Raw genomic sequence first — 20164 nt, 5'->3', positions numbered from 1 at the left:
CCTCCCTGTGTGAATCCCATCAATCATGCGGTCTCTTTCCTCCCTGTGTGAATCCCATCAATGATGTGGTCTCTTTCCTCCCTGTGTGAAATACCATCAATCATGCGGTCTCTTTCCTCCCTGTGTGAATCCCATCAATCATGCGGTCTTTTTCCTCCCTGTGTGAATCCCATCAATCATGCGGTCTCTTTTCTCCCTGCGTGAATCCCATCAATCATGCGGTCTCTTTCCTCCCTGCGTGAATCCCATCAATCATGCGGTCTCTTTCCTCCCTGTGTGAATCCCATCAACCATGCGGTCTCTTTCCTCCCTGAGTGAATCCCATCAATCATGTGGTCTCTTTCCTCCCTGTGTGAATCCCATCAATGAACGGTCTCTTTCCTCCCTGCGTGAATCCCATCAATCATGCGGTCTCTTTCCTCCCTGCGTGAATTCTATCAATCATGCAGTCTCTTTCCTCCCTGTGTTAATCCCATCAATCATGCGGTCTCTTTCCTCCCTGTGTGAATCCCATCAATCATGCGGTCTCTTTTCTCCCTGTGTGAATCACCTCAATCATGCGGTCTCTTTCCTCCCTGTGTGAATCCCATCAATCATGCGGTCTTTTTCCTCCCTGTGTGAATCCCATCAATCATGCGGTCTCTTTTCTCCCTGCGTGAATCCCATCAATCATGCGGTCTCTTTCCTCCCTGTGTGAATCCCATAAATCATGCGGTCTCTTTCCTCCCTGCGTGAATCACCTCAATCATGCAGTCTCTTTCCTCCCTGTGTGAATCCCATCAATCATGCGGTCTCTTTCCTCCCTGTGTGAATCCCATCAATCATGCGGTCTCTTTCCTCCCATCAATCATGCGGTCTCTTTCCTCCCTGTGTGAATCCCATCAATCATGCGGTCTCTTTCCTCCCTGTGTGAATCACCTCAACCATGCGGTCTCTTTCCTCCCTGTGTGAATCCTATCAATCATGCGGTCTCTTTCCTCCCTGTGTGAATCCCATCAATCATGCGGTCTCTTTCCTCCCTGCGTGAATCCCATCAATCATGCGGTCTCTTTCCTCCCTGCGTGAATCCCATCAATCATGCGGTCTCTTTCCCTCCTGTGTGAATCCGATCAATCATGCAGTCTCTTACCTCCCTGTGTGAATCACCTCAACCATGCGGTCTCTTTCCTCCCTGTGTGAATCCCATCAATCATGCGGTCTCTTTCCTCCCTGTGTGAATCCCATCAATCATGCGGTCTCTTTCCTCCCTGCGTGAATCCCACCATCCATCATGCGGTCTCTTTCCTCCCTGCGTGAATCCCATCAACCATGCGGTCTCTTTCTTCCCTGTGTGAATCCCATCAATCATGCGGTCTCTTTCCTCCCTGTGTGAATCCCATCAACCATGCGGTCTCTTTCCTCCCTGTGTGAATCCCATCAACCATGCTGTCTCTTTCCTCCCTGCGTGAATCCCATCAATCATCATGCGGTCTTTTTCCTCCCTGCGTGAATCCCATCAACCATGCGGTCTCTTTCCTCCCTGTGTGAATCCCATCCATCATGCGGTCTCTTTCCTCCCTGTGTGAATCCCACCATCCATCATGCAGTCTCTTTCCTCCCTGTGTGAATCCCATCAATCATGCGGTCTCTTTCCTCCCTGTGTGAATCCCATCAATCATGCGGTCTCTTTCCTCCCTGTGTGAATCCCATCAATCATGCGGTCTCTTTCCTCCCTGTGTGAATCCCATCAATCATGCGGTCTCTTTCCTTCCTGTGTGAATCCCATCAATCATGCTGTCTCTTTCCTCCCTGTGTGATTCCCATCAATCATGCAGTCTCTTTCCTCCCTGTGTGAATCCCATCAATCATGCGGTCTCTTTTATCCCTGTGTGAATCCCATCAATCATGCGGTCTCTTTCCTCCCTGTGTGAATCCCATCAATCATGCAGTCTCTTTCCTCCCTGCGTGAATCCCGGATCACTGAAAGAATATCGACTACCACAATATCGAGTACCCAAAATATCGAGGTGAAAATATCTACTACAAAAATATCGAGTTTGTATGTACAAACAGGTAAGTACAAAAATATCGACTACAAAATATCGTTTACAAAAATATCGTTGTAAAAAATATCGACTTTACTAAAAACAATGTTTAATTACATTAATATAAAAAATTAATTACTAAAATATAATTAACAATACTTAAAATAACTTTTAATAATTAAATATTTAATGAAAGTAAAAAAATAAATATATTTTTAATCATATTTCTTAAAACATATATATATAGTAACAACATTTAATTAAATAATAGGCAATATTGTATATGTACCCCAAAAACCCAAAACTGACCCTGAACCCTAAAAATACCCCTTTACCCAAAAACTAAAAACTGACCCTGAACCCTAAAAATAACCCTTTACCCAAAAACTGAAAACTGACCCTGAACCCTAAAAATACCCCTTTACCCAAAAACTGAAAACTGACCCTGAACCCTAAAAATACCCCTTTACCCAAAAACTGAAAACTGACCCTGAACCCTAAAAATACCCCTTTACCCAAAAACTGAAAACTGACCCTGAACCCTAAAAATACCCCTTGACCCAAAAACTGAAAACTGACCCTGAACCCTAAAAATACCCCTTTACCCAAAAACTGAAAACTGACCCTGAACCCTAAAAATACCCCTTTACCCAAAAACTAAAAACTGACCCTGAACCCAAAAAATACCCCTTTACCCAAAAACTGAAAACTGACCCTGAACCCTAAAAATACCCCTTTACCCAAAAACTGAAAACTGACCCTGAACCCTAAAAATACCCCTTTACCCAAAAACTAAAAACTGACCCTGAACCCTAAAAATACCCCTTTACCCAAAAACTGAAAACTGACCCTGAACCCTAAAAATACCCCTTTACCCAAAAACTGAAAACTGACCCTGAACCCTAAAAATACCCCTTTACCCAAAAACTAAACACTGACCCTGAACCCTAAAAATACCCCTTTCATTTAACATAATTAGCAATTAATCAATTAAATAAAATTAATTACCAATTACATTTTAATTAATTAACAACATTTTTTTTAATTAACAATTAATTAAATATTACTACCAATTATTAAATTAACATATTTAATTAATTATAATTAAATTACTTCCCACCCTATTCCCCTATAAACCCACAACCCGCTAGAGAAAATACATTATTTTAATTGACATAATTAGCAATTAATCAATTAAATAAAATTAATTACCAATTAAATTTTAAATAATTAACATATATTATTTAATTACCAATTAATTAATTATTACTACCAATTAATAAATTTACATATTTAATTAATTATAATTAAATTACTTCCCACCCTATTCCCCTATAAACCCACAACCCGCTAGAGAAAATAAATTATTTTAATTCACATAATTAGCAATTAATCAATTAAATAAAATTAATTACCAATTAAACTTTAAATAATTAACATATATTATTTAATTACCAATAATTAATTATTACTACCAATTAATAAATTTACATATTTAATTAATTATAATTAAATTACTTCCCACCCTATTCCCCTATAAACCCACAACCCGCTACAGAATTAAATTACACAATAATTAAAAAAATAATTAATTAAAAAAATAAATAAAATAAATTGACACTTTTCACACATATTATAACATAAACACACTATAAATAATTAAATATTATTTAAAAAACTATATTTTTTACTATCTAGATTATATACTTGGATATTTTCACTGTCTATATTATTTACAGTCGATATTACTTCATTTACCTTAAAAACGATATTTTGGCTGTCGATATTCTGTCTAGTCGATATTTTCTCCAAACGATATTTAAAACTCGATATTCTGTCCAGACGATATTTTGGAGTCGATATTATGTCTGTGCACCGTGAATCCCATCAATCATGCGGTCTCTTTCCTCCCTGCGTGAATCCCATCACTCATGCAGTCTCTTTCCTCTCTGCTTCTCTGTCAGCCTTGTTGAGATTCTTCCCCGCGGTCCTTCACACCGGAAATCGTTCTTATTGCCTCCATCTATGCCTTTGTTTTAGACATTCACTCATATCCCTTTCTCCAAGCAGTCTATTTTGTTTTATTACAGTCTTTATTTCACCTGCAGCCTTCCTCCCTGCCATATAATGTCTGTCTCTTTCTGTCACTTTCCGAAGCTCAGCATGTTCATCACTTGAGTCTCATTGCGAGTGGGTGGATTTCTGACCGGTGCCCACACCCCAATACCAATACTGGGGGCATCCTTGATTTTGGGGGATGGTAATTCTCCTGATTACAGGATTTTGAGGGCTAATGTGGGAATTTGCCTTTCTGCCCCCCCTCCCTAAATTTGTTTCCTAGTACTTCACCAAACTTTCACAACTCCTTTCAGCAAGTGGGCTCCATGGTTGAGGCACATCTATGGTAATCCCAAAGGGGCTAGTGTCTGCTGCTGTAGGGCGGAGGCAGATCAGGTTGGGAGTCTAGGCATACCTGGTAGACCCGCGGCTTACTCAAGACGCATAAGAGAATCCTCAGGCTGAGCTGGCTGATGCGCTCACTCATAAAAAGAGCATTAACTGCAGTGGAGGCCTGCATTCCACTGCTCTTCACCCAGGGGTTGGTGCAAAGCCTGCCAGCCAATCACAACTAATATTTTAGCTGCAAATACCATGAAGTAATTGCTCTTTACATTCATCTTTGGCTTAAGCCATATAATTTGGGTGTCTGGAAAATATTTCATGATAATGCTCTCTAGAACATTCATTAACACTACAATAAAGCACATCCCCCCTTTTCACTACTTTACTGATTGTGTCACAGGATTACCCGGTACTCATGCTATACCTTGGGGGCTGCAAATTTCTTCTTGTAGATGTTTCAACGACTCTCTCAGAAGCCTAAGCTCAGCTGATATATTCAAATGGAGGTCCGGGTTACTGCTGCTGCTGGGCCTCTCTTCCTCTCTGCTGGTCTGCGGACATGATTGGAGTCCTGTTGGAAAATAATAGAACAAATTTATAAATGATTAAGATATAGTATGGCACAAGAAGAGAAGAAATTGTCAACCCTGCTTCTGTCCAACTGACTGACCTTCATGGTGACAGTATACATTCTGTGACATCCTTACACTTGCAGAATATACACACACAAATCACATAGACATTCCCAAACTCCCCCATACTCATTCTCATTTGATTCGAATGCGGTATTTATAAAGCGCTATAACACCTTTTGAGTTTCACAGCACTAACAGATACCATGTGCCTGTTAGTCAGAGGGCCAGCGAATATTTATTTATTTATTTATTTAAACTTCTAAAGCGCGCAGCTACCCGCAATGGGTTTCCCGGCGCTGACAGACTGAAGAAGAAGACTGGCAGGCTGAGTTTACAGGCTACAAATTACTGACAGAAGAGCCACGTTTTAAGTCCCTTGCGGAAACAGAGAGGACTGGTTTCTGTCTTTAAAGTCACAGGAAAAGTATTCCAGAATTTGGGGCCTAGATGGGCAAAAGAACGGCCTCCCATTTTTGCCAGCCTAAATCTGGGAACAGAAAAGTCACCATGTAGTGATGATCTTAAAGTTCGGCTAGGTTTATAAGCCTGGATAAGGTCACGAAGGTATTTAGGGGCTGAGCCGTGTTTGATTTTAAAAACGTGACACAAAGCTTTGAATTTGATTCTATGGGGAATTTTAAGCCAATGAAGGTCGCGAAGTGCTGTAGAGGCAGATGCTCTCCTAGGGATGTTGCAGAGCAGGCGAGCAGCAGCGTTCTGCACAACCTGGAGTTTTTTTATAGTTGTTAGGTCGGCTCCAAGATATAGGACGTTGCCATAGTCCAGACGGGAAACAACCAACGCCTGGACTACCGTTTTTCGTGTGGAAAGGGGCAACATCCACAGGATCTTCTGTAGCCATCTCAAGGTGGCAAAACAGATGAAGGCCACCTTTACAGCCTGCTGTCTCATTGTGAGTTTCTCATCAATGAGAAACCCAAGGTTGTGAACTACGGTTACTGGTTGTGGAGTTGGTCCCATATCAGGGGGCCAGTGGTGGGAGCCCCAGAGGTCCTTGTTCTTACCCAGTATCACAACCTCGGTTTTATCACCGTTTAACTTTAAGAAGTTAGTCTTCATCCATCTCGAGACCCGGATCAGACCTTCTTTCAAAGCAGAAGTATTATTGCATTCTTTATCAGAGAGAGAAAAGATGATCTGTGAGTCGTCGGCGTAGGAGTACAGTGTAAGACCCACTTCTTCCACAATAGTGGCTAGAGGTTTTACATAAATGTTAAACAATAGGGGACTAAGTATCGACCCCTGGGGAACACCATACGCCGAAGGATGAATTGTAGAGGAAGCAGAAACAGAAAATACCTGGAAAGTGCGGTCTTTTAAGAAGGAGGCTATCCAGGCTAGAGCCGCACCTTCTACTCCCAGGGACCGGAGAGTCGCAAGGAGGATGGAATGAGACACAGTGTCGAACGCCGCACTTAAGTCAAGAAGAATAAGGAACGGTAACAGATAAACATACTTTATCTGTCTCTATCTGATGGGTAGTTTATCAATTGTTAGACCAGCATGTATACCCTCTTTGAGTATGTACACCCAGAGCACTGATATACATAACATACACAAAATGAGGGTTCATGCTCTCATGGATAGCTTGTATTCCAACCATGTTCCTTTATTTCTTCAGATTTTTTCACATAGAATATCACAAATGGAAGACACTTGTTTTCTCATCAGGCCAATCACAACTTAGACATGTTAAACAGTTAAAAAGATAATCAATTAACTCAAGAAAACATCCATTTATCACACATCACATCTTTATCAGCTATTTCTAAAACAAATATCACCTAGTTCCTTAACTCAAGCCCACCTAATGCATATGGCTGCCAATTAAACTTGTCTTCTATGCACATATTGCATTTATATGTATAAAAATCCAGTCCCTCGCTTGCCAAGCACAGATCAATCAGCTTCGACTGTTCCAATTATCTCAGTGAATCAGTCAATGTTCTTAGTTTGTACCAATGCATTGTATAAGGGGTTACAATTGAAAAATGAATAAGGAAAATCTCCCAGAAAAGTTAAATCAACCATCCCATTTCTTGTAGTGAATAATTCATATTCTTAGATTTATCTCCCTAGCCCTTATATAGCATTAGAATTGAAGACCTCGAGCGTGGTTTGGATGGGGTAGTGCATGGCTGTCTAGCTCTGCATTTCCTCGCAGCATGGGGCAAGATGAGCTAAATTTCCACCTATCGTGACCGGCTTGCAATGAAATAAAGACAATCCCTAACATCAGCACCACCCTCACAAAGACATGAAGCCTTGATTACCTCAGCGTTCTCCTGGAAGACTATAATCAGAGGTTTTTGTGCCATCTACCACCGCATCTACAAAATGGCGGCCTCTGCGCCGAACGGAGATCGGACCACCCGATGAATGGCCCGAACGTTTTTTTACTCATCAGTCACCACCTTCCTCAGGTAGCGACACAGATACTGCCTCGATAACATTTGCCCGCAGCTTTTACTTCCTGAAAGCGCGGCTCACTCACCGAGCTATGCAGACATTGCCTGCTTTGCTTGACCTCACATTGGCAGTCAGGAGACAGTGCACCTTAAATTCAGCCTTCACATTTCGCCTCCCCATCCTCTAAACTGTGTATGTTCACGGCTGCCCTAAAGACGATCCTTTGAACATCCTCTTTGAAGGCCATAATCAGATGTTTTTGTGTTCATCCCTTACCACATCCTCAAAATGGCGGCCGCTGCACCGAACACACGACAAACGGCTTCAAAGACTTTCTATCCACCAGCCGCCAAAATGATATAGAAGATACTAGTACCATAACCAGTTCTACAAAGTGCGACTGATACGCTCAGATCGAGCTACACTGAGCTATGCAATCACTGCCGACCTTGTCTGATTCCAAGATGATGGCCTTGAGGCATCACACTTTAGATTAAATCTCGCATTCTGCTGCATAATGGCTCCACACAAGCCTCTTCATAAACCAAATTGCTCTCATGAACTGTCATCCCAAGCTTGATCCTCAACTATGTTTGCAACCTGTGCTGTGGCTGTTATGCACAGCATGGTACATCAATTCTGAGTGAGACCTGCATAATACCTTGGCGCACCTTCCCATATTAACAATTCCCTAGTCCACCAACATAATTACTACCCCACAATACATGAAGTGAGAGAGGTCGTGAGAATTGAAGGTCTCTTAGTTAGAAGAAACAAATAGCAGATCTAAACTCTCTACTGGAGATACCAAGCCTATAAATAATGCATAATTGAGAAATCTATAATGCACTAAACCCACTCTGGATCTACAAAGGATGAGAGCTCAGTAAAATAGTGCTATCTATACCTACCCAAGACACCCGTGATCAGATGACTGCCAGTAAGTGTCATTGCACAACCCTTCATTAGAATAGGATCTTAATACAGCCCGTAATAGCAATTGTTATCAAGACAGTCAAGCTGGCAGAAAAAGAGTCTAAACCTCACTTTAAAAGATCAGAGGCTGAACTGCCTTCTCCAGACATCAAGAATAAAACAGACATAAACAGTTTGATGGACATGAATCTAAAAAAGCTCACTGAGGTGCAAGCCCTATCGAAATCCACTAAACAAAACTCAGACTATATGCAACTAGAAATTACTGCAATAAGGGCTGACATCAACAGTATAAACAACAGGATAATAGATGCAGAACAGTGATTCAATGCAGTAGAGGACTCAACAAATCAAACAACCAAGGAATTAAAAGCGCTCCAACCTTCTGCGAAATCTATAAAAAAAGATATTTCCGAACTCGAAGACTGGATCAGAAGAGGCAACTTAAGAATCCTTGGTATTCGAGAGGCCTTTGAAGATGCCTCAAGCTCATGTATATCTTTCCTTGAGAAATTGGATCCCGCAAGTCACTGGTCTAAAGTTCTCCAAAGAATTCAAATTAGAGAGAGCTCATAGAGTCCCAACCTTCAACCCATCAGCTAGGAACCCGATGAGACTGATAGTTTGCAAACAATTGAGGTTTCAAAATGTTGAAGCAGTACTGGCCTTGGTACGCAAGAATAACCATATTATTTGGAACAGCCACAAAATTCATATTTCACAAGACTACTCGAAAACAACTGAAGAGATTCCTAGCTTTACGAGACAGACTAAAAGATATGAAGCTCCAGTTTTCCTTTGCAGGCCCAGTGAGATTGAAAATCATAGTAAAAGGCAAGTTCTATATCTTTGAAGATCCTAAAGACCTATCAAACTTCCTAGGCGATATCTCAGAGCAAGTAATGGAATTCGCTTGGTCCACCGCCAACAAAAGGAAACTGTTATGAACTTCTTAGACATCTGCTATTTAATCGGCCCTGATCGTTGCTTGTTTTCTCTACCTTGTATACAACTTAGATAAGTATATCTTGCACTCATTATTTCTAACTGAACTAAAGTTCTCACTACCCATAGATGTTATCATGTACAGAGGTTGGTAAATAACATTCCACTATGTTTGGAGCAAATGGCTATGTACACTATTTGTCTATTGCTTTAGAATCAATGTTATGACCTGACTGATATGTTCTGATTTATTTTCTATTGCTCTTCAGAATGTGAGACAACTTAAGCAATTTGACACTGTCCCTCTCCTTGTACTATTTTAAGCGATGTACCTACAACTCGTCTCATACAGTCAAATAACCCACCTCGTTAGAGGCAGCCATCCATATACTCCGAAATTACTTTTGTAAGCATTTCAAACTTTTTTCTTATTGTCTTTATATATCTAACTAGCAGCCCGTCCCGACGTTGTCCGGTATGAATTGCTGCTGGCCAGTAGTATATTGTTTTGTAGGATTTCGTTTTGATAGCATTTCTTATCTGTGACAGGCCTGTGAAACGCTCCGATTCACAGTGCACTGCTGATGCACTTAAGAGTGCGTGTTCAGTAGTGTGTGATCTCGAGTTTCCCTACTTTTTTTTCCTTGCAATATTATATAGCGCGAACTCGACAACATGGCATGAGCACAATTTACATTACAGAAGAACACATTAATTTGTGGTAGGCACTGGGAGACAAAGCGATTTGCCTGGAATCACAGGATGTTGAGCTGATCCCGAGATTCGAACGTAGCTCCCCAGCTCTAAAGTTCGCAATTCTAGAACTTGTGGCGGGAGGTGTGTCTAAAAGTGTATGTCGGTGCTGGCCATCAATGAGAGAGACCTGTGCATTTTTCAAATCGGTGGTGAAAAAATATGAGTATGTTGCTGGAGATGTGGGCCGCCATGCCACCAATGTACTTACCGGGGGAGGGTAAACACCCATTATTCCGCAACTTTCTTTCCGCATACCATCACTCCGCATACTTTCATTACGAAAGTACCATGACTCCGCAATGCCATTATAACGCATGGCATTACATTTCATATGCTTTTACCACGCATACATTTACAACGAAATTCGTTGTAAATGCATGAATAGTAAAAACATGTTTTTTTAATGTTTGGATAAGGTCAGTATGGTATAGGGTTATATGTTTTAGGGTACTGAGGTATATGTTTTGGAGAGTTTGGGTATTTTAAGGGTTCAGATATAGTTTTGGGTTATGGGGTACAGGGGTAGTTTTGGGGGTTTAGGGATAGGTATGGGTTTTGAGGTACAGGGGTATTTTTAGGGTTCAGGGCTAGGTTTGGGTTTTGGGGTATAGGGGTATTTTTAGGGTTAAGGGGTAGGTTTGGGTTTGGGGTACAGGGGTATTTTAAGGGTTCAGGGCTAGGTTTGGGTTTTGGGGTACAGTGGTATTTTTAGGGTTCAGGGCTAGGTTTGGGTTTTGGAGTACAGGGGTATTTTAGGGTTCAGGGGTAGGTTTGGGTTTTGGGGTACAGGGTTATTTTTATGGTTCAGGGCTAGGTTTGGGTTTTGAGGTACAGGGGTATTTTTAGGGTTCAGGGGTATGTTTCGGTTTTGGGGCACAGGGGTATTTTAAGGGTTCAGGGCTAGGTTTGGGTTTTGGGCTGCAATGGTATTTTATGGTTCAGGGGTAGGTTTGGGTTTTGGGGTACAGGGGTATTTTTAGGGTTCAGGGCTAGGTTTGGGTTTTGGGGTACAGGGGTATTTTTAGGGTTCAGGGGTAGGTTTGGGTTTTGAGGTACAGGGGTATTTTTAGGGTTTATGGATATGTTTGGGTTTGGGGTACAGGGTATATTTATTGGGTTAAGATGGGTTAGTGTTTAAGGGTGTTGGGGTATTTTAAGGAGTAAGGGTAGGTTATGATTATCGGGTGCAGGGGTATTTAAAGGGAGCAGGGTGGACACCCGGAGCTGGAATGTACAGAACCTGGGAAGAAAAAACAATGAAATATTGGGCACAACGCTCTGGTTTTTTTTCGTAATCCCACGCACCGCACATGCCCACTCCCCCAGCACACGCCCTCAGCACACGATATGAGACAGGCATGAAGGGCGGAACATACCACACGCCCCCAGCGTTTGTCACGCCCCCAGCACACGCCCACAGCACAACACAGACACGCCCACAAGGGACTACTTTGCTGGTACGGTTCGTTTACCTTTTAAATGTATATGGTGGGCGTCTGCATAGCCTATGTCCTTCTGCTGCAACTGCCCTTTCCAACGCTGTATTGGGTGTTGTGATTGGTGCTGTGGTTCCTGAGATTACCCGCCTCAAAGGTTTGGGCTCTCTCTTTATTATATTAGTATAGATTCAACTGTGAACAGATCCATAACTACGCTGGAGGAGAATTATTCTTTATTATTTTCACTACAAAACGTCACTTATATATCACCAGAAACTGGTTCCACTAACGTTGCCATACCAATTGTTTGAAATCTTGGAAGATCCTATCCCTTTAGCCTGTTTGCTACACTTGGATATTATACCTTACGTGCACTCTGCTCAACGACACACTCACGTTGAGGAAGACCATAGGCAGCTATATCAATAACAATGCTTAGAAGTTAGGCTCTCCAATTTATACCGTAACCTACTAATACACATTGTAGGCCCACTTGCATTGAATTGGCAATCTGTTTCATTATCATTCACCTCAGTTAGAACCATGACTGTACCGTCAATTACAGACAACCTAAACATTGTCTCTGTAAACCTTAAGGGATTAAACCATCCAGTTAAAAGATGCAAAATAATGGACTATCTCTACAAATCCAAGGAAGATATCCTTCTCCTCCAAGAGATGAAAATCACTGACAAAGAAGTGATCAACCTAAAAAAATAATTGGATTTCTGAAGTTCAATGCTCTCCTGCAAAGCTTAAAAAACATGGTTATTATTCTAAGCGCTCCAGTGCCATTTTTGAAACATATTCTATAGATGGAGAAGGCAGATGGATCACAGCTACCCCACATAGAGGGGAATTCTGATTCCACTTAGTCAATATATATATTGCCCTAACAGTGATGACACCTTCTGGAATAAAATATCAGACAAGATTGGACATATACCCTCCATGAACTTATCATTGTAGGTGGTGATTTCAACCTCCCACTCGACACGAACCTCGATCATCAATCCACCTGTAACTTCCATCCACCTAAAGTCAATACAATTTTACAAAAATATACTCTAAATACAATCTTAAAGACATCTGGTGGTTACAACATCCTGCTACCAGAGAGTACACTTTTTATTTTGCACCACATAAATCTTATACAAGAATCAATTAGATTCTCATTCCTGGATCTTATACACTTCTAATAGATCAAACAAACACATCCCCAAGATTACTCTCAGATCACTCCTGTATCAATACGCTCCTAGCTGGAATGAACCGTAAAGCCTCCACTAAGATATGGGAAATCAATAAAGATGTTCTAGCCATTCCAGACAATATAAAAAAAACTGAAGGAGCTATATCAAACTACATCATTGACAACACCTCACCAGCCACAAACATGCAAACATACTGAGGCGCTGAGAGAGACCCTTATTGACATGAACTCAAAAATCAGCAAAACAAGTAACGCAGCACTACTGAAGCTAGAAGAAGAAATCAGACAATTTGAATTAAAACACATTAAAAACCTAATTAAAAATACTCTTTCCCCACTTACTCAGAAAAAATACGAATATTACAAATTTGTTAGTGAAAAAGAAGGTGTGCAAACAGATTGAAAGGCCTAAAAATTTGTGAAGCCAGCAAAGCAGGCAAAATGTTGGCCTCGTGCCACAAACACAAACAGAACCAAGAAAAGATAACTGTAATCAAAGATTGCAAAAATGAAATCCATACTAATCCTTAGAAAATCTTGGACTCTTTCGGACAATTCTACGAGACGTTATAATCTGACGAACAAAAGATTTCGCTGGATCAATGTAAGAGCTATCTAAACAAATTAAAAATACCTAGTTTATCAGAAGAAAATGAAATGTCCCTATCCAAACCAATTTCCTTGATCAATATCACTGAAGCAATTAGTACGCTTAAATAAAACAAAGCTCCCGGTCTGGACGGCTTTGCTGCCAAATCTTACAAAACATTCATCCAGTCACTCCAGTCATCTATGTTAGAACTATTTAACCACTTTGCAAATTCTGGAGTAATCACAGTTACCACAGCAGAAGCCAACATTGTGGTGATTCACAAGGAGGGGAAGGACCCAACACTTCCTAAAAACTATAGACTCATCTCGTTGATAAACTTAGACTGCAAAATATAGGCAAAAATATTAGCCAGATGCCTAAACCTTTTTTACCACAATTAATAAATAACACCCAAGTTGGATTTAAAAAAAAAACTGTATGTCCAACGATAATACCCATCTTCTATGCAATGTCCTAGAAAAAGCTAAATCATCTACATTGACCTCAATTGCGATTGCACTTGACACTGAGAAAGTGTTTGACAAGGTATAAGGGAACTGTTTAGAACAATCCCTTAAAACCTTTAACTTGGGTGGGGTGTTTATAAAAATAGTTATGGATTTATGTAGTAATTCAAGCGCCCATATATGCACTAACGGGCGCATAGTAGCAAGGCGGGCGATATGAAATTAGCGATAATTTCATCCCCCTGTTAGCAAGCTGTCGCTAACAGCAGTTAGAGACAGTTTGTAGGCGATAGCGAGCGGTTTGGGGCCCACTTTGCAAGTCAGCGATATTTATCGCTAATGACATGCAAAGTGGGCATACCCAACCTGGTAGCGACTGAAAGCAGTCGCTAAAATCGCTATTGCCAATTATCAACGCAGGCGTAGCGATGAAAAAGTTTGCGCTAAGCGCGAATATCGCTGAAAACTAACGCCTGCTCAGACCACTTCTTAACCTGTATATCCAATGGGAGTTGGATATTCAGGTTAAGACCCTATTGGTGTTTATGCCTGAATATCGCTGGATTTCCAGCGATATTAACGCATTAAGCCGCTATCGCCGGATATTTTATCGCATTTGAGATAAACATTGCTAATAGCACGTTATCTCTGCGATAAAATCCAGCGACGCATGGCGATAGAAAAAAATGTCGCTAAGCTTATTTAGCGATAAATATCACTAGTTGTTGATAATATGCCCCATGGTTCCTTATCACACCCACTTAAATCTGAAAACGGTACCAGACAAGGCTATCCTCTTTCCTCTTCCCTTTTCCTGTTGGCTCTTGAACCTTTCCTCCTTGACATACAATGCAACCCATATATATAAGGGACTAATTTTCACAGAAAAATTGTGAAACTGTCTGCTTATGCAGACGACATACTAATAGTCATGGATAATCCAACCTCTTCCATCCTTGCTCTAATGGAAACTTGAACAATACTTGAAAGTCTATGGATATAAATTAAATAGAGACAAATCGGAACTTAAATCTTTTGACTTCAGTGACAGGAGGCAGATACTAGGAGACTCAGGCCTGACTTGGCAACGCACTATATCAAATATGTAGGTACTGAATTTGGCTCTGTTCTAACAGACACCATAAAAATAATAAAAAACTCACCCTTCAGAAAATAAAACTTTTTAGAAAGTTGGTCACCCAAATTCATCACCTGGTGGGCCAGATCGAACCTATAAAAAAGATGATCGTCCCAATAAATAACTATTTAATCAGCATGCTTCCTCTACTACTCTCAGATGACCTGCACAATAAAGTAGATAAATTAATCATACACTTCATCTGGCAAGGCAAAAAAAAGCAAGAATAGCACTGAAAAAAATCCGCCTGTCCAATAGACTAGTAGGCCTCAATATAGCCAGTTTTAGAGGCTACGAGACAGCCCTCCTAGCCAAACAAGGAACTTATTGGTCCCGGACGCCTGATAACTACCCCTCCACTTAGCTGGAGGTTGAAAGAATCATCTTAAATAAATGAGACCCTGTAACTCTACTCGCAATCAACTGCAAACACCTCACCACTTCCAAATATATATTAAAAAATACCTAAAATTCTCTATTAACAATTGATATAAAATTACATTTGCAGATGAAATTGTCCACTCTAGCCTCTCTCTGGCACATCTCGAACATCACACATGAAGGCCAGACCCTTTATTGGGACTTGTAGATCGCCAAATGTATCTTTTTCCCTCAACAGCTAGGTTCCAGAACCTCTCCCCTAACCTTTCCAAACTTGCAAACACATTACCAGTTAGAAAATCAGGAATTCTATAATTTGCTCAATTAATACTGCAATTACCAAATCTAAACGCCACTACAAAGAACCGTCCCTTCCATCACTCATTTAAAAATTTAACAAACTAGGGGCCATATTATCAAGAAAGGGCGATACATTATCGCAGCTTTTATCGGCAGCTAAAGCAGTGATAATGGGCTTGATAATATGCCCTTGAGAATTCCCATAGAAGCCCAGGTTAACACCAGAACCTGGGCTTCTATGGGAATTCACAAGGGCCTTTTATCAAGCCCATTATCGCTGCTTTAGCGGCAGTTTCCTGCTGATAAAAGCGGCGATAATGTATCGCCCTTTCTTGATAATATGGCCCTAGGTCACCAAGTGTCCAACCCATATAATTTACTGCATCCTATAACATCGAGAACAAGCAAAATAATAATAGAATACGGGGATGTTCACTCCTCGAATCCCACGCCTGAGACCGACTGTAATGCTATATAGAAATCTGTCACCTCGCATAAAATCTCACCAGAACTTTCCCAAGCTAAACTTTGGCTAATATACAAAGCCCACTGGAGAACTTATCACCTACACACCCTGAAATTTCTAGAGAACCATGGTTGGTGGAACTTTAATGAGAATGACGGAGACCTTGCCCATCTAATTTTCTACTGCAAATCAGTAGTCCCCTTCTGGGACAAGGTTTTCTCTTTTATCATAAAACTATTCAATATATTCCCTAAGAAGGAATTCTCATATCGCATTAAAGGCTTCCTCAATCTGAACATCAGATGCCCCAATGACCGCCTTCTACTCGATCTTCTGCTGTCATCTGTCGTTAAAACAATTACTTCTATCTGGAAGTCCACACACAATGCTTCATTTCAAGCCCGGCTTAATTGGGTTTCACATATCAGGGGTGCTGATAACGTTGCTTTGCAACAATCCCCCTGGAAGTCACTACACAAATCTATATGGGACTCCTTAGATAACTACTTCACTACCAACAAACCTCCATAAACTGAAGGTCCTATCTCTATACCTTCCCTTTGCTGTTTTACTGTTTTAGCTTCATCCAGTAAATTGAGCAATTTATGTAGTCTGAGGTTGTGTATGAATAACATTTATGATGTTTACATTAACAAATCCTTTCTTTCTAAGTCACATTAGGACCCATCAATGATCCTTATTTGTTCCACCTCTCTTCATTTATCCAGTCTTCTTTTTGTTTGTTGTTGTGTGTATTAAAATGTAATAAAGATTATTTAGAAATTATAAAAAAAGAAATGAAGACCGCTAGATAAATCTAAACTGATGGTAATCCCTTGATAATTCTGATCAAATTACGAGCCTTAAATGTGATTTCTGAAACCCTAGTATGATCAATAAAACAGAATATTATTGTACATACTTGCGAATAACCACTAGTAAATAATGCAATATCACCCCTTCGATAATCAGGAAAAGGAAGTATATCTAAACCAGAGGTTCATCATTCCTAAATTAACAATTTAATGACACGCAGAACCCACATTAAACCCTACAGAAGATCCCATCATTAACCACACCTTAATTCTCATTATTGAGGTTAAGCAACTTGTCCAAACATTCCTGAAAAAAACCATAAAAACAGCCTGAATGTGCTGGAATTCCTCAGCAAGGATTCAAGGTAATATTAGTAGAGCAATCCATATATTTTACCCACTATGCCTACATCAAGTATTCCTCAAGTGCCTAAAAGCATATCCAAGGCTTTAGAAGTGCAAAGGGGAAATGGTCAGCAAACTAACTGACCTCTTTATATTCAATATTAAATATGGTCATAGCCACGTGTAAGAAGGTAATCACATCACGTTTGCATTGCATGTCATCATAATGCTCCTCACTGGTCAAAAGCATTCTACGTGGAGCTGTTAGACATGCACATTTCTACGAGTGGCCACAACAAAAACTTCCAATCTCTTGATCATGTTGGTAATAGTATCAATTTCCATGGTTCACAAATTCACGTTCATTCCAATGAGAGCCTCTTCCCTATGCTGCCAAACTATAAGAGCAGAACAACTAGACTAGAATTACTGCTCTCTACGGTAATCTCGATGGTTCATAAATTCAAGTTTTTGCTCAAAAACTTAATCTCTTTAGTATCAAACTGAGGGGCGTATTTACAATGCCTCTGTGGCACATTTACTCCGCTAGAGTGTAACTTTTTTAACACTCCGACGGTGCAGTGTGCCGTCCCATATTTACAAGGCCACTTAAAGCCACCCTGCATGGTTTTCTTGGCCTTGTAACTATGGCCCCCTTTCACGCATTACGTGAAAGGGCATTTCATGGGTTTTGCTGTGGGTGTTCCCATGCAACACCCACGGAACCTGATGCATTCCCACATTACAAGGTTTTGTAAACATTGGAGTGCATCAGATTCTAACGCCTCCCCAGGGGAGACGATAAAGTGGTGCAACGAGGAGAGGTACGTTTATTTCTCCTTGTTTTTTGGTCTTCCTATGTGTGCCGCATTCTGCAATACACATAGAAGGAGGAAAACACCATCAATTACTGTTTTTGTGCAGAAAAACATTCGTTCCCACAGCGCAGACACCCTTGCATCATGGTATAAGGGGGCCTGCGTTGGCGCTAGGCAGCCAATTGTGCACCAGCACAGAAAAAGCACAGGGATGCGTTATACTGCTGTAAATACGATACATTCCTACATTTTCCTAATGACACAGCTCAGAGCAGCAAAATGGCTTGCAGCACCCTGCTGCATAATTTTCCAGTATATAGGCCGCTATGTCTCTGAGGTCAGCACAAATCAACTAGACATGCAAGTCAATGTGAAACTATCGCATGTACAACTTTACATACCCATCGCAAGGCTCTCTCCTATAAAACTCATAAAGTCGGTCTGTAAAATCATACCTCAATAAAACAGGAAATGCTGTAATGCCGCCCACATCAAAAGGTCTCAAATAGAATCATGGTTTATAAAGCACTTAAAAATATTTACTCAGATTAGAACTCTTAAAATGACTGCAACTCATACTGCATCATTTTATTTTTGCCCCACTCTATTCACCTGGAATTTTCATACCAAGAACAGGTGGTTAAGGGTTTTTGCACAACCAGCAATACCCCCTCTTGCCAACAGACTTGTAGCTCCTCATTGGTATTTAGTCCAAATGTGATAGCGTTTACTCTATGTATCCTACGGGCCTCCAATTTCCCAACTTTTAACTCTCTGCCAGCCCCATCTTCTAAAAAGCTTGGCTTTCAGCGGTCCTGTAAGCCTTATTTATTTCTTGTAAGTTAGAATCTGTGTTCTCTAAACCAAAATGAAGTGTCATGGGTTATCTTGAATCATTGCTCTCAAATGATCCTGCCAGCAATGCTTCAATTCTCTGATAGTTCACCCCATACATCTTTTACAGGAATATGTATTGGTGTAAATGGAAATTGTCATATTACAATTACAATTGATAAAGTCTCAGATTTTGAATCCTCCTACTCCTTAGCTGTCTTTAAAAGTCATATATTCCATTAGTTTAGTTACAGCAATCACCACACTTGAAAAATAAATCAGTTACAGAGGCCAGCCTCCCAGAGTACTATCTCATGTCCCCATACTTGAAGCTATCACTAGGACTTAGTAAGTCTTTCAAATTTACACTTTCCATGTAGATGGCCTCTGATTTCTTGTTAATGTATCTTGATATCAATTCATCTCTAAACATTGGATTCCAATGTGTCTTCATTATCTTAAGCATTTGAGCATTATCTTTTATATACTTTGTAATAAAAAGTACTTTATCAGTCTATTTTTCTCTCTTCACATTGTCCCTAGTTTGTTTCTCAATAAGTTGCCACATAGTTGTTTACTTGCTGTTTCAGAAGCTATCATCAACGCATTTGCATTATAACCTCTCTGACCACATCTTTGAGCTACTGCCCTGGCCTGTTTGTGGTGTTTATCCTCATTGATCCATGGGGTGAGGGTGCTCTGTTCCTAATAATGATATATGAGGTATGTTTCTAATCTGATGCTTTGAGTGTGAAGACATAGCATAAAAACACTATTGGGCGATATCTTTATTTCTATATAAGCAACTGTTTAGGACTTAATTGTCTATATAAACTTTTACATTCAAGAAAGTAATTGTTCTCCAACTACATACAAGATGAGTTTCACTTGTTATTCATTCTTATTTGAACAGTTATGAAAGTCTTTTACTTTATTCTCAACCCCTTTCCCTATCAGAAAGTTATTATCAATAAATCTGCACCAGAAAACAATATTATTTTAAACCTAATTACCTCATCCCTGCCCATTCTGACTCTTTCAAATTGTGCCATAAACAAATTAACATATGATGGGGCAAATCTAGATCCTATTACTGTCCCTTGCACTTGTCTACACAGGACCGCTGGTATAGGAAAAATATTGTGAAGCACAAAGACAGCCATCTCGACTAGCATTTTGGTCTGCTTCAATAAATGTGTTGATTGCATTTCCAGAAACCTGTTCATA

General features: G+C 40.3%; 1 protein-coding gene across 1 annotated transcript in view; it reads right to left on the bottom strand.

The window, feature by feature from the left end:
* Positions 1 to 20164, bottom strand: part of LOC144767868 (killer cell lectin-like receptor subfamily F member 1) — a 224998-nt gene that overhangs the window by 128204 nt on the left and 76630 nt on the right. Inside the window, exon 4 of the mRNA XM_078651226.1 lies at positions 4852 to 4998. Coding sequence (XP_078507352.1) covers positions 4852 to 4998 — 147 coding nt within the window. The remainder of the gene's footprint in view (positions 1 to 4851; positions 4999 to 20164) is intronic.

The sequence above is a fragment of the Lissotriton helveticus genome, chromosome 7, assembly GCF_964261635.1.
Source record: "Lissotriton helveticus chromosome 7, aLisHel1.1, whole genome shotgun sequence".
NCBI classification, from domain to species: domain Eukaryota; kingdom Metazoa; phylum Chordata; class Amphibia; order Caudata; family Salamandridae; genus Lissotriton; species Lissotriton helveticus.
Note: the sequence above shows the minus strand (reverse complement) of the source record. Positions and strands in the feature narration are given on the sequence as shown.